This window comes from Ovis canadensis, chromosome 6, assembly GCF_042477335.2.
Source record: "Ovis canadensis isolate MfBH-ARS-UI-01 breed Bighorn chromosome 6, ARS-UI_OviCan_v2, whole genome shotgun sequence".
Taxonomy (NCBI): Eukaryota; Metazoa; Chordata; class Mammalia; order Artiodactyla; family Bovidae; genus Ovis; species Ovis canadensis.
Genome location: NC_091250.1, coordinates 19,773,641 through 19,790,093, shown reverse-complemented (window position 1 = coordinate 19,790,093; position 16,453 = coordinate 19,773,641). Strand labels below are relative to the sequence as shown.

Here is a 16,453-nt window from a genome sequence, read left to right as displayed (position 1 = left end):
GTTTCTAAACAGAAATTATAAGTTGAGCACAAGTTAAAAATGAAAGGCTCATGTATGTGGGAAACCAAGGGATGTTTGTTAAAGGACATTCATGAGAGTTGCCCTTTATAAGTAACTGTGGGCATATATCATAAAAAGAGGAACGTTTTAGTGGAATGCCTCTTGAGATGTACTCCAAATACTGTAGAAAAGTAATCAAAACAACCCTGCCCCAGAACAGATTTAATTATTGTTTGTTTTAATTGGCACAGTGTTGATTGGTGGCTTGGAGACTAGAATGTGGAGTTATGAAAACAAATGAAGCTTAAGGAATGAAGCAGGAGAGAGACAGGAGGAGGGAAAGATGGCGGAGGAATAGGACGGGAAGATCACTTTCTCCTTCACAAATTCCTCAAAAGAACATTTCAACGCTGAGCAAACTTCACAAAACAAATTATGTAGGCTGGCAGAGGACATCAGGCAACCAGAAAAGCAGACCTTTGTCTTCAAAAACAGGTAGGATAAAATATAAAAGACGAAAAAGGAGACAAAGGAGGTGGGGAGGGAGCTCCGTCCCGGGAAGGGAAGCCCGTCCTGGGAAGGGAATTTTAAGAAGAGAGGTTTCCAAACACCAGGAAACACTCTCCCTGCCGAGTCTGTGGCGAACCTTGGAAACACAGAGGGCAACATAACAGGAAGGAAAAATAGATAAATAATTAAAACCAACAGATTACAAGCCCAACAGTAACTCCCCCAGCGGAAAAGCAGCACAGACGCCTGCATCCGCCATTGGGAAGTGGGGGCAGGGCAGGGACGCGCGGGAGGCGCGGGCTGCAGAGCTTTGCAAGAATCGGGCAGGAACGCCCCACGCGCAACCAGAACGACCTAACCTGGGCTAGCAAACCAGACTGTGGGATAGCTACCACGCGAAAAGCTCGAACATAAGACCCCGCCAGGACCGAGCACAGAACAAAGGACGGAACGGAAAAAGCCGGCTGCAGACCATCCCCCGCCGGGGACAGGCAGCCAGAGCCGTAAGGTCTGGAAAGGGGCAACTGCAGACCCGGAGAGACTTTGCTTACCTAACTGCAAGCAGGCTCCTTTGCTAAGACTTCTGGGGGAGCTGGACAGTCACAATTTGCCTCACGGGGTGCGCCAGCAGTCCGCCCAGAAAGCTGAGCAGCAGCGGCAGAAAAGGTGACAAGCCGCGGCGACCGCGCTCGCCAAACTCGCCAAACTCCTGAGCTACTCGGACCTGGGAAGGGCACAAAGCGCAGTTCCAGCCGAATCTGTGCCTCTGAGGGCTGCCTGAGCGCCGAACCTGAGCGGCTTGGACCGGGGAAGTGCACGCAGCCTAGGGCCGGCCCCAGACGGTTCCCAGCTGAGCATCGTAGAACCGGAGCGGTTTGTGCGCCGCGAGAAAGGACAGGTCAAGCGGAGCAGAGATACTGTGTGCACACGACAGTGCTATTTGTTTGCAGCATCCCCCCTCCCCACAGCGCGACTGAACTAGTGATCCTAAAAAACCAGCAAACAGAAGAAGTTAATCAGAGGGAACCACCTTGGAAGTGATCCCACACGGCCCATAATACCAGAAAGGGCAAGATATATATATATATATTTTAATATTTTTAAAAGCACTCCTTTTTTTTTTTTTTGCTTTTTTTTCTAACTTTTTTTTTAATTGTTGTCTTCTTTTTCTCCTTAAATTTTTATTTCTATAACCTATTATTACTAATTTTTTTTAAAGACCTTTTTTTTTTTTTAAGGCAAACACCATATATAGTCTTTGGATGGTTGTTGATGGTTTTTTTTTTTTTTTTTTTTGATTGTCTGTTTGTTTTTTAATAATTCTTTTTTTTCTTTCTTCCTTTTTCCTTCTGCTTCTCTTTAATATTGTATCTTTGAAAATCCAAACTCTACTCTAGATTTTTAATCTTTGCTCTTAGGTGTTTATTGCCAATTTTGTACATTTAAAAACCCAAACTTCACTACCCCAGTTTACCTGAGAGCGAGATTACTGGCTTGACCACTCTCTCCTCCTCTGGACTCTCCTTTTTCTCCACCAGGTGGCCTCTGTCTCTTTCCCCCCCCATCTCTCCTCTATCCAACTCTGTGAATCTCTGTGTGTTCCAGACGGTGGGGAACACCTAAGGAACAGGTTACTGGCAGGATTTGTCTCTCTCCCACTCATTCCTCTCTCTGATCCTCCTGGTCACCTCTGTCCACTTCCTCCCTCTCCTCTTCCCCGTATAACTCTGTAAATACCCCTGAGCGGGCCAAACTATAGAGCGCACATAAGGAAGTGACTACTGGCTAGTTTGCTCTCTTCTCTTTTGATCTCACCGCATCTCATTCCAGTTACCTCTAACTACCTCCTCCATCTTCTCTTCTCCTTATAACCCAGTGAACCTCTCTGAGTGTCCCTCAATGTGGAGAAACTTTTCATCTTTAACCTAGATGTTTTATCATCGGTGCTGTATAGATGGAGAAGTCTAGAGGCTACTGTAAAAATAAAACTGAAAGCCAGAAGCAGGAGGCTTAAATCCAAAGCCTGAAAACATTAGAGAACTCATGAATTCAGGGAACATTAAGCAATAGGAGCCCATCTAATGCCTTCATACCTACACCAAAACCAAGCTCCACCCAAGGGCCAACAAGTTCCAAAACAAGACATACCACGCAAATTCTCCAGTAACACAGAAACAATCCCCTGAGCCTCAATATACAGGCAGCTCAATATTATCCCAAAACCTTTGATGTCTTGTAACCCATTACGGGTTACTCCACTGCACTCGAGAGAGAAGAAACCCAGCTCCACCCGCCAAAACTCCAACACAAGCCTCCCTAACCAGGAAACCTTGACAAGCCACTGATAGAACCCCACCCAAAGTGAGGAAGCTCCAAAATAAAGAGAACTCCACAAATTACCAGAATATAAAAAGGCCACCCCAAACGCAGCAATATAACCAAGATGAAGAGACAGAGGAATACTCAGCAGGTAAAGGAACAGGAGAGCTGACCACCAAACCAAACAAAAGAGGAAGAAGTAGGGAATCTACCGGAGAAGGAATTCCGAATATTGATAGTGAAAATGATCCAAAATCTTGAAATCAAAATGGAATCACAGATAAATAGGCTAGAGACAAAGACTGAGAAGATGCAAGAAAGGTTTAACAAGGACCTAGAAGAAATAAAAAAGAGTCAAAATATAATGAATAACGCAATAAATGAGATCAGAAACACTCTGGAGGCAACAAATAGTAGAATAACGGAGGCAGAAGATAGGATTAGTGAAATAGAAGATAGAATGGTAGAAATAAATGAATCAGAGAGGAAACAAGAAAAACGAATTAAAAGAAATGAGGACAATCTCAGAGACCTCCAGGACAATATGAAACGCTCCAACATTCGAATTATAGGAGTCCCAGAAGAAGAAGACAGAAAGAAAGATCATGAGAAAATCCTTGAGGAGATAATAGTTGAAAACTTCCCTAAAATGGGGAAGGAAATAATCACTCAAGTCCAAGAAACACAGAGAGTTCCAAATAGGATTAACCCAAGGCGAAACACCCCAAGACACATATTAATCAAATTAACAAAGATCAAACACAAAGAACAAATATTAAAAGCAGCAAGGGAAAAACAACAAATAACACACAAGGGGATTCCCATAAGGATAACAGCTGATCTTTCAATAGAAACTCTTCAGGCCAGGAGAGAATGGCAAGACATACTTAAAGTGATGAAAGACAATAACCTACAGCCCAGATTACTGTACCCAGCAAGGATCTCATTCAAATACGAAGGAGAAATCAAAAGCTTTACAGACAAGCAAAAGTTGAGAGAATTCAGCACCACCAAACCAGCTCTCCAACAAATTCTAAAGGATATTCTCTAGAAAGGAAACACAAAAAGGGTGTATAAACCCGAACCCAAAACAACAAAGTAAATGGTAACGGGATCATACTTATCAATAATCACCTTAAACGTAAATGGGTTGAACGTCCCAACCAAAAGACAAAGACTGACCGAATGGATACAAAAACAAGACCCCTCTATTTGCTGCTTACAAGAGACCCACCTCAAAACAAGGGACACATACAGACTGAAAGTGAAGGGCTGGAAAAAGATATACCACGCAAATAGAGACCAAAAGAAAGCAGGAGTGGCAATACTCATATCCGATAAAATAGACTTTAAAACAAAGGCTGTGAAAAGAGACAAAGAAGGCCACTACATAATAATCAAAGGAACAATCCAAGAAGAAGATATAACAATTATAAATATATATGCACCCAATATAGGAGCACCGCAATATGTAAGACAAATGCTAACAAGTATGAAAGGGGAAATCAACAATAACACAATAATAGTGGGAGACTTTAATACCCCACTCACACCTATGGACAGATCAACTAAACAGAAAATTAACAAAGAAACGCAAACTTTAAATGATACATTAGATCAGTTAGATCTAATTGATATCTACAGGACATTTCACCCCAAAACAATGAATTTCACCTTTTTTTCAAGTGCTCATGGAACCTTCTCCAGGATAGATCACATCCTGGGCCATAAATCTAAACTTGATAAATTCAAAAAAATCGAAATCATTCCAAGCATCTTTTCTGACCATAATGCATTAAGGTTAGATCTCAATTACAGGAGAAAAACTATTAAAAATTCCAACATATGGAGGTTGAACAACACACTTCTGAATAACCAACAAATCACAGAAGAAATCAAAAAAGAAATCAAAATATGCATAGAAACTAATGAAAATGAAAACACAACAACCCAAAACCTGTGGGACACTATAAAAGCAGTGCTAAGAGGAAAGTTCATAGCAATACAGGCATACCTCAAGAAACAAGAAAAAAGTCAAATAAACAACCTAACTCTACAACTAAAGCAACTAGAAAAGGAAGAGTTGGAGAACCCCAGAGTGAGTAGAAGGAAAGAAATCTTAAAAATTAGGGCAGAAATAAATGCAAAAGAAACAAAAGAGACCATAGCAAAAATCAACAAAGCCAAAAGCTGGTTCTTTGAAAGGATAAATAAAATTGACAAACCATTAGCCAGACTCATCAAGAAGCAAAGAGAGAAAAATCAAATCAATAAAATTAGAAATGAAAATGGAGAGATCACAACTGACAACACAGAAATACAAAGGATCATAAGAGACTACTATCAGCAGTTGTATGCCAATAAAATGGACAACGTGGAAGAAATGGACCAATTCTTAGAAAAGTACAATTTTCCAAAACTGAACCAGGAAGAAATAGAAAACCTTAACAGACCCATCACAAGCACGGAAATTGAAACTGTAATCAGAAATCTTCCAGCAAACAAAAGCCCAGGTCCAGACGGCTTCACAGCTGAATTCTACCAAAAATTTCGAGAAGAGCTAACACCTATCCTCCTCAAACTCTTCCAGAAAATTGCAGAGGAAGGTAAACTTCCAAACTCATTCTATGAGGCCACCATCACCCTAATACCAAAACCTGACAAAGATGTCACAAAAAAAGAAAACTACAGGCCAATATCACTGATGAACATAGATGCAAAAATCCTCAACAAAATTCTAGCAATCAGAATCCAACAACACATTAAAAAGATCATACACCATGACCAAGTGGGCTTTATCCCAGGGATGCAAGGATTCTTCAATATCCGCAAATCAATCAATGTAATTCACCACATTAACAAATTGAAAAATAAAAACCATATGATTATCTCAATAGATGCAGAGAAGGCCTTTGACAAAATTCAACATCCATTTATGATAAAAACTCTCCAGAAAGCAGGAATAGAAGGAACATACCTCAACATAATCAAAGCTATATATGACAAACCCACAGCAAACATTATCCTCAATGGTGAAAAATTGAAAGCATTTCCCTTAAAGTCAGGAATAAGACAAGGGTGTCCACTTTCACCGCTACTATTCAACATAGTTCTGGAAGTTTTGGCCACAGCAATCAGAGCAGAAAAAGAAATAAAAGGAATCCAAATTGGAAAAGAAGAAGTAAAACTATCACTGTTTGCAGATGACATGATCCTCTACATGGAAAACCCTAAAGACTCCACCAGAAAATTACTAGAGATCATCAATGAATATAGTAAAGTTGCAGGATATAAAATCAACACACAGAAATCCCTTGCATTCCTATACACGAATAATGAGAAAGTAGAAAAAGAAATTAAGAAAACAATTCCATTTACCATTGCAACGAAAAGAATAAAATACTTAGGAATATATCTACCTAAAGAAACTAAAGACCTATATATAGAAAACTATAAAACACTGATGAAAGAAATCAAAGAGGACACTAATAGATGGAGAAATATACCATGTTCATGGATCGGAAGAATCAATATAGTGAAAATGAGTATACTACCCAAAGCAATCTACAAATTCAATGCAATCCCTGTCAAGCTACCAGCCACATTTTTCACAGAACTAGAACAAATAATTTCAAGATTTGTATGGAAATACAAAAAGCCTCGAATAGCCAAAGCAATCTTGAGAAAGAAGAATGGAACGGGAGGAATCAACTTGCCTGACTTCAGGCTCTACTACAAAGCCACAGTCATCAAGACAGTATGGTACTGGCACAAAGACAGACATATAGATCAATGGAACAAAATAGAAAGCCCAGAGATAAATCCACACACATATGGACACCTTATCTTTGACAAAGGAGGCAAGAATATACAATGGAGTAAAGACAATCTCTTTAACAAGTGGTGCTGGGAAAACTGGTCAACCACTTGTAAAAGAATGAAACTAGATCACTTTCTAACACCGTACACAAAAATAAACTCAAAATGGATTAAAGATCTAAATGTAAGATCAGAAACTATAAAACTCCTAGAGGAGAATATAGGCAAAACACTCTCAGAAATAAATCACAGCAGGATCCTCTATGATCCACCTCCCAGAATTCTGGAAATAAAAGCAAAAATAAACAAATGGGATCTAATTAAAATTAAAAGCTTCTGCACAACAAAGGAAAATATAAGCAAGGTGAAAAGACAGCCTTCGGAATGGGAGAAAATAATAGCAAATGAAGCAACTGACAAACAACTAATCTCAAAAATATACAACCAACTTATGCAGCTCAACTCCAGAAAAATAAACGACCCAATCAAAAAATGGGCCAAAGAACTAAATAGACATTTCTCCAAAGAAGACATACGGATGGCTAACAAACACATGAAAAGATGCTCAACATCACTCATTATTAGAGAAATGCAAATCAAAACCACAATGAGGTACCACCTCACACCAGTCAGAATGGCTGCGATCCAAAAATCTGCAAGCAATAAATGCTGGAGAGGGTGTGGAGAAAAGGGAACCCTCCTACACTGTTGGTGGGAATGCAAACTAGTACAGCCACTATGGAGAACAGTGTGGAGATTCCTTAAAAAATTGCAAATAGAACTCCCTTATGACCCAGCAATCCCACTTCTGGGCATACACACCGAGGAAACCAGAATTGAAAGAGACACATGTACCCCAATGTTCATCGCAGCACTGTTTATAATAGCCAGGACATGGAAACAACCTAGATGTCCATCAGCAGATGAATGGATAAGAAAGCTGTGGTACATATACACAATGGAGTATTACTCAGCCGTTAAAAAGAATTCATTTGAATCAGTTCTGATGAGATGGATGAAACTGGAGCCAATTATACAGAGTGAAGTAAGCCAGAAAGAAAAACACCAATACAGTATACTAACACATATATCTGGAATTTAGGAAGATGGCAATGACGACCCTGTATGCAAGTCAGGAAAAAAGACACAGATGGGTATAACGGACTTTTGGTCTCAGAGGGAGAGGGAGAGGGTGGGATGATTTGGGAGAATGGGAATTCTAACATGTATACTATCATGTAAGAATTGAATCGCCAGTCTATGTCTGACGTAGGGTGCAGCATGCTTGGGGCTGGTACATGGGGATGACCCAGAGAGATGTTGTGGGGAGGGAGGTGGGAGGGGGGGTCATGTTTGGGAACGCATGTAAGAATTAAAGATTTTAAAATTAAAAAAAAAATTAAAAAAAAATAAAAAAAATAAAAAAAAAAGGAATGAAGCAAAGGAATTCCTCTAAAACTAGATTTAAATCATAACATACATGAGAACCTAACATTAAACTACATTGCACCATCATCACCAACAGTGCAACAAATTTTAACTAAAGGATTATCAATTTTAAGTTAATAATAACAGAACAAAGTGTAATAGGCAAGAGAGGAAAAAATGAAACATTTTATATAGCTCTATATGCAGATATACATATTTAATTTCAAGCCTTTTTTCATCAGAAGCATTGCAAAGGAACTATATGCAGCCAAGCTGACATTTTGTTTTCTGGTGTTGGGTTTTTGTTTTTGTTTTTTTTTGGTTGAGAGTAGCAGTCCAAAGGCACAGATACAGTTTAATCAATGTATAATTAATAAACAATTACCAGAGGCAACTAAAGTGGGAGAAGCCCATTGATCAGAACAGAACACACTTATAGTGATGTCATCACTTAGGTGGCCAATTCAAGCTCAGTTTCTTTGTGAATTTAAATTCTCTAGAGTTTCACGTAGCACTTGGTGGTGTAATTATTGTAGGTACCCATTTAGAAATGTGCACAGTTAAAATGTGAATGTAGAAAGCTAGCAAAAGGGCCATACAAAAATGAAGGAGATTAATCCTGGTCTACTCTTGGGGGTTATGAAAAAAAGAATACTTGCCACTATCTCTGTCAAATACAAACTAAACCATTACTGTAAACACTGCATGTAAGAGCAACTCTCCTGCATGAAATTTACATTATGTGAGAACAATGAAGATGACTCGAGTGTCTGAACATAAGCAGTCCGTTTTTCAAAGGAATCCTGGTTTGTGCCAGTGTTACTTCAGGGGTTGAGAATCTGGCAGTTTTAACACTCTGACTATACCCTTAATCTCAACATGGGTTTATTTCTAAACTGTATATTTGATCCTGAATGTAATGAAGCAGATTGTTCAAATGGAGTTGATAGAAGAAAAAGATCCAATTTTACATCAAATGCTCTGGATATTTTAGATTTATAAATAGTTACATTCTATGAAGTAATAAGAGTAACGTAAATAACAATATCACAGTTGCTCAATTCTTCTGTGTATTGCATCAAGATTCCTTGTAATTGGCACTTGCTCAGAGCAAAACAGCCAACAAGTTACTTCCAGGGACATCAGAAAATCATACATATACATTCTTTGTTCTGTGACATCCTGCCCTGCAACCTGCCATTGTTAACATATCACCAACCATGTGTGCTTCGAGGATTGGAATTCCTGTATTTCTCAATATCACCTTGAACTGTTCCAGCCCTTTACCTATGTTAGTTCATTTTACCTCTCATAGGAAAAGAGATGTGATATGCTCGAGTGGCCCTGTGGCTAAGCCAGTTCCAGCTAGATGAACGGAATTTAGGCTCCGGTAGTTTAGGCAGTGCTATGTCCCATAGCCCCGTGCCGCTGATGCATGCAAGAGCTTATTAGAGCATCCTTGACTCTTGCTGTGTACTTGGCAACAGTGAGTGAAGCAGGCTGGGTGGGAAGGAGGAAGCCATAACTCGTCAGTAAATTCCTAGGCAGTGCCATCCATACGTGGGAGTAGATAAACAGATGTGCCTCCTCTGATCAGCGCAGAGTATTCCCTTTAAAACTGCCCTCATTGTTGCAAAGCCTGGAAGGTCTGAAGCTACAGAGAAGCAGCCCAGCTGCTACCATTTTCTGAAAAGGTCCAGAGTTTAGGTTAATAGTGTCTTCGAAATAAATTGTGTCTGTGTGAAAATCTCTGGAACCAGTGCTAATAGAATTTCACTAAAAGGTTAATTAGCATGCCCTTCTTTTAAGTTGTGTGCTCTTGGGCAAGCCACTCGACCCATCTGAAATTCAATTTTCTCTTTTATAAAGTGTGAGAGTTGGACTAGTTGATCTAAATTTCCCCATAAAGCTTTAAAATTAGGTAATTATAATTAAATACATGCAAAACCCTTTGACACAAAGTGAAAAGCAGGACTTCTAGAAATGTCTGAAGCAGCACATGAACAACAGGCCCTAAGTTCTCCTCAAGATTGCTCCACTTTCAACTTCTCACCTGCTGTTTGAGAACTTCCATTTCTGTTCGCATCTCCTCATGGCTGCACTCCATTTCAGACTTCCCCAAAGGGTCCTCAGGAGATGAAGAACACTCCAGTTTCAAGGCATCCTGCAGAGCCTATATTATAAGATAAGCACACTGTTGACCTAAGAGTTGCCACATATGTATTTCTCTGCAATTATTACAATCGTTTCAAATGCACTCACAAGGTAGAAGTTCATTTTTAAAGGCCTCACTAAATAATGTTATTCTGATTTTCTAGCATATATGCATTTTTTTTCCAGAATCTCTGTCTTTTCTCCATGATGGTGCTTATGTTATTCAACTCTCATTGTGACTTAAGAAGGTTTTTAATATTACAGACCCTCCCTCCCACCTGACTAATCATAGTTGGAAAACAGATACATAGTCTTTCTCTAGAGTCTCTGCTTCAGTCAAATATATGCTCCATCAATAAAGCTCAAACTTTAGGAAGCATCAGAATCACCTGGAGAGGCAGCAAATATGCCCATCCCTGGGCATTGTCCCCAAGCATCCTGAATCAGTACATGTGGGGGTAGGAACTGAAAGTCTGCACTCCTCAAAAGCTGCAGCTGATGGTCTCGGATGGCATTCTGAGTAATGTGTTTCTGCTATATAACCATGTCTCCTACAGGAGAGGCGGGAATTCATGCAGATTTGTTACCATTAGATCCGGCACTGTTCTGCTCTGCTCTCCTTCAGCATACCATGCCCTGGCCTAGCTACAGTTATATTTATTCTCCAATAAAACATCCATTAACCCACCACAGGGTAGAGAGTTGTTTAGTCGCTAAGACGTGTCTGACTCTTTGTGACCCCATGCACTGTGGCCTGCCAAGTTTCTCACTAATGGGATTTCCTGGGCAAGAATACTGGGGTTGGTTGCCATTTGCTTCTCCAGAGGATCTCCCTGACCCGGGGATCAAACCACATCTCCTGCACTGGCCAGATGGATTCTTTGCCACTGAGCCACCAGGGCAGCCCACAAGGTGGAGAGAGTGCTCTGCCTTCTTGACATTCAGTACAATTTGGTGTTTTCACCATGGAGTGAAGGAGTGGAAGAAATAAGAGACTCTTAGATTTGCCACCCAGATCATCATCCTTAATCATAAATCCATGTACTCTGACATATACTACACTTGGTCAGATTATATAAAAGATACTGTCTCTCTTCTGAAGACCTTTGCCTTGTGACAAGTTAAATAAAATGGCTGCCCAAAATGGTGACAGAACATACCTCATCTTGTGGTATCCAAGCCCGCACACAATACAACTACTTGCTCCTTATTGAATGAGTCCTCTATGCAAATAGGAAAAGTTCACTTCCAAAGCTACAAGACTTTAATTCCTCTGTATCTCATTAGTTGCTTCAGTGATGTTCATTTGATGACTCTACCAGTAACTCACTTCCCTGCATTACTATGTAATATGGCTGTAAGCTTAGAAAAGTAAAGTAAGTTTATGGTGTTAAATGTGTGTATAGTTAAGACTAGACTATGGACGCTGTCTAGCCTGACATAAATACCATTTTTCAGGAGGTTGTGAGAAAAACAAGAACTTATTCCTTCCTCCAGGAATTCTTAAAACAACAGAAGTTGTTTAATAATTTGCATTTTGTTAGAATGTATTGCTAATCTATATAGTTCTAGGAATTATCATGATAGGTATATTTAAAAAAAAAACATGTTAGTAGCATCAGAATCTAGGTGGGGTGAATGAAGTGAGTCAAGGCAATCAAATATGCTGGCTCCATATCCTACAGCTATAAATAGACTTTTTGTGGGTCCTGTAATATTTGAATTTCCTGATCTACCTATTCAGACTTCTAGAAATTTTGCAAATGAATCATAAATGAAAGGTGAGTTTAGCAGATATTTATTTCATCTTGGGGTTTTCCAACTTCCCTGAACAAACACCTGTAACCTATTCTAGAACAGCAGTTTACTATCAGCACAGATAAGATATACGAGACACACTGATGGTGAGATGGCAGACACGTCACTTCTGCCCATGGGTGGCACTGGTTGACCAGCCCCAGGTAATTTTTCTTGCTTAGATTAAACATCTGGATTCTCTTGTCCAGAACTTTATGAAAACAATACCCTTAGGTATCTCCTTCAAAGCAAAAAAGTAGAACTGAGTACATGTAATTGTGTGAACTTCTGAAAACCATCTGCTAATTGCTAAGCTGATATGCTGTGAATTTCTGCTGAGAGACTGGGTCAGCAGGCAGTAAGTTTGAGCAAGCAGGGTGGCCCCCAAATTTCATCCTGTGATGAATGGTGTGCACAATTAGCTACCCAAATCATCATTTTTGAGTAACTTCTATTTATTACAGTGGTAAAAGAGAAAAGAAAAATCTACAGTATAAAAGAATAATTTCTTACATTTCATTAGACACTAAATGAGAAAAAAAATCTCTTTGTACTAAATGAAAAAAAGAGAAAAAAATCTTTTTATAGCTCATTACTTTTTATCTGTGTTTTAAAAGTGACAGTTGAAGGTATAGATGTGGGGGATGAAATCTCTTCTTGTTTGAAGTACACTTTCATTTTTTCTTACTGCTCATATGTAAGAGTAAAGCATTATGCCTATTAAAGCATAAATGTCACGATCACAATTGGCTATTGAATGTATTACATTATCAGTAAATTATATTAGTTAGTTAATTCATCCAGTCAACAAATATTTAAGAACATATTATGAGCAAGGCCCTGCTCCAGGCACTTCGAATACAGCAGTGAACAAAAGAGAGACACTCAGGGCCCTGTTATGAATATTGTCCTGTGCGTCTCCTCCTTCAAACAAATATGTACTGATAGTAAATGTATATAATTGCATTCTTACAAAGATGAATATGTTAATATTCATATGAAATGTTTTTTTTTGACCTAAAACTTTCAGTTTATTTCCTCTCACCTTAAGAGAAATTAAGCATCTCAATGGGCCACTAAAAGTATTGTGAGTACTCAACACTGGGTCTACCATGCCTAGCAGAGATGTCTGCCCTGCAAAAATCCTGCCCACATGGAGCTTATAATCAAGACTGGGAGATAGAAAGCAAAAATGGTAATAAACATGGCACATTTTGCATGTATTAAATAGCAGTGAATACCAAGGAAAAATTAAAACAGGAAATTTTAGAGGTGTAGTATGTAATTTTAGTGAGGATAACCAGAAAAATCCACTTTGAGAAGATGACATTTGTACCAAGCTCTGAATTTTACTCAAATTAATTTTTCTCATTGAGATTTCAGGATTATAATCATGAGCTATTAAGTTTTTACTTATTAAAAGTTTTTTTTCTGTTGACTATAAAAGCAGATACACATAAATTAAGGTTATATATGAGCTTCTTGAGTTAAAAACAGAGTTTTTGACTGTTATAATTTATACAGGCTTTATATCCTTATGTCCGCATTTAGAGAAACAGAGAAGAGAACTAATAAGCAACGACATAACAAAAGTGGGAGAAATTTCAAGTATAATCTCAATTAATGTCAGTTCCTCTCATTCATTTGCAGAGAATTTCCAGCAGAGAATAAGAGATAAAATCCATTTGCCCTTAATCTGTGTCTCTGAACATTGATTTTCTCTCTTAAAGGATAGAGAAGTACAGTGTTTATGAAATCAACCTCCAATTTCTTACTTTATCCTGAATAATAGCTTGCCTCATAAATAGATCAAATACAGCATCACATTTGTAAAGCATCCTATCCACTGTACAGGCACATCATTAACACTCTGGGAATCTTTAAGTTCTACCTCTGGAAACTAGTTAACTACAGGATGGCACACAGTCCAAAATGCAAGCACTGAGCACGTGTTTAAGGCCAATCACCTACTCACTTTAGAAGACAGTTTCTGTTACTTTGGCCAAGAAATACCTAGCTTGAGAGATGAATATTTCAACTCCTACAGGTGTTTCTATGGCCCATGTATGAAAAAGTCAACAGCAAAGGGTTTAATTTTTTTTCCTCTGAATAAGTCAGCAATCCCTTCCCACAGAAAATTAAGGTTCAGTTCATGAAACAACACACAGACACACTCATTCACAAGTCATTCTTTCGCAGCAATTCAAAGGTGGCCCCTCTGAATAGTTAAGTTGGAGCGAAGGCATTAAAATCACCAGCATTTTTTTAATAGATCTATCCCCACTCTCCCCGCTAAAAGGCTTTTTCTCGGAAAGGCCACCGTTCTTGGATTTGGCATTTAGCCTGTTTCCATATAGCCTGCTTCACATCCAGCAGCTCCACAGTGATGATTTTTGAGTGCAGTCTGTTTCCTCAGGAAACTTTTGTGGTTGACCAAGACATACACTACTCTTCACAAACACCCACTTGCTTTATGTGGTTCTTTGAACTACCAAAAAAGAAAGTCTTACTCTCTTTTATAATATCTCCTTATCTTTTTCATGACAGTCTTTGCAGAGACACGAATTCCCCCAAAAATCCTTAGCCAAGTACAGTTGAATGAGGAATATAGGAGAGATGTATAAAATTACAGAGACCTTTTGTGCAAGCCCCCCAAGCCTGTGAGCTGCATTGCAGCGTGAGTGGATTTTGCTGTGAGTTTCAGCTCAGAATGTACTCTTTATACAGAAACCTCACATTTGACCTCTCCAGCTTCATCTGGCTTGATACCTTATTGAGGCGTTTTATTTCACATTCATAATGTTGCTTCTTGTGGTTCATGAGAGCATTTTTTTCCTTCAAAAGGTTATTCTCTATCTTCAATTCATGTAATTCTCCATTTAGGCTCTCCTTTTCCTTCTGAAATAGAAAGCAAGAAAACAAATTCCAAATCAAAAAAATTCAGATGAGATGATTTTGTAGGACTACTACTGAAATTAAAACAAAACAAAACAAGACCTACTAGATTTTTCACTTAACATCCCACTTGAGTAATAGTCTCTGGGTGGGCTTCCCTCATGGTTCATCTGTAAGAACCTGCCTGTGAATGCAGGGGCTGCGGGTTTGATCCCTGGATCAGGAATGTTGACTAGAGAAGGAAATGGCAACCCACTTCAGTATTCTTGCCTGGGAAATCCCATGGACAGAGGAGCCTGGCAGGATACAGTCCATGGGATCCTAAAAGGGTCAAATGTGACTTAGCAACTAAACAACAACTCTGAGTGGAAGTCAGGATTAGGATAGAAGAAATCTTTATGTTATCCTTACTGCTACTGAGTTTTGTGACCCCAGAACAAGATGTCAAAATCCCCACTCCTCACTTTTAAGGATCAAATGAGTCTGCAGAATAAGCTATTTCCTATGCACTGTTTTAAGGTGGTGACGAAAGCCTGATTCACTAAAAAATAATTGGAAGTTCTAAAATGCAAAAAGTGTCACTGCAACAAAAAATACCAATGTCTCAAAGCCCTGCTTCATTCTGGCCTGGAGAGAGACAGAAGAGGATAAAGGATAAAACCTCAGGCAATAAGACCCTACACCACAGATAATTACTCAGAGCGCTGTATTTTTGTGATGATTACTTTTAAAATGTAGAGATGGGCTGGTCCAATGGCCACCACTCCTCCACTTTTCAGATCACCTTCAAGCGATCCAGTGTTTTAAGTACCTGAAGCAAGACTGGTGGCTTAGACACAGGTTCTGGATTCAAACAACAGCTGTCTCCTATCTCTTAATTTTATATTCTGGGCAGTAAACATTTTGTTGAGTGAATTGGATTCTCAATGAGAAGAAAATTTTAACCTAGTAAAATAAATATTCTAGAGTTTAGGTAAATCTATATGTTAAAGTATATTGTTTTAATAGCTATTATTTCCCCAAATAATGATTTAAGAAATCAACTTTAGGTGAGTTGTTTTCTTTAAAAAGTGAAAATATTTCTTCTATTTGCCTTTGTTTAACCAGAATAGACCTATATGTACACCTAGAAAATTCACCAATCTTTTTCTAATTTAGCATAGCTTAAGAGAAAATTATTTCAACTAGAAAATGATCCAAATGGCATAGGGAAAAAACCAACCATGATTCCTCAGCTAGGTATAGACGGAACAGAAAGGAACTTTTACATGGCAGAAAGGGAACTGCTAAACTTTGCTTTCTTTGGACACTGCCAAAGATATCCTTAGCAAGGTGGGAAATCTGAACAGATGTTGTCATGTACTAATTTGTGAAACTGCTTTAAGACTGGTACATGTTGTAAAACACAACCACTTCATCACAATATCAGTCACAAGACTTCACCTGAGAAAATTAGCATTCTTCTTCTTTTTCCTGTCTGAAAAAATGAGAGGCCATTAGAGCTCAAGGACCTCTGCCCTTTTCCTACAAT

At 38.8% G+C, this 16,453-nt stretch overlaps 1 protein-coding gene across 2 annotated transcripts in view; it reads right to left on the bottom strand.

The window, feature by feature from the left end:
* The window catches only part of TNIP3 (TNFAIP3 interacting protein 3), a 121,231-nt gene that overhangs the window by 21,672 nt on the left and 83,106 nt on the right, over positions 1 to 16,453 (bottom strand). For both annotated transcript variants that reach the window (XM_069593361.1, XM_069593362.1), the window contains 2 exons: positions 14,797 to 14,925; positions 10,130 to 10,249 (listed from right to left, as the gene is read on the bottom strand). In XM_069593361.1, coding sequence (XP_069449462.1) covers positions 10,130 to 10,249; positions 14,797 to 14,925 — 249 coding nt within the window. The remainder of the gene's footprint in view (positions 1 to 10,129; positions 10,250 to 14,796; positions 14,926 to 16,453) is intronic.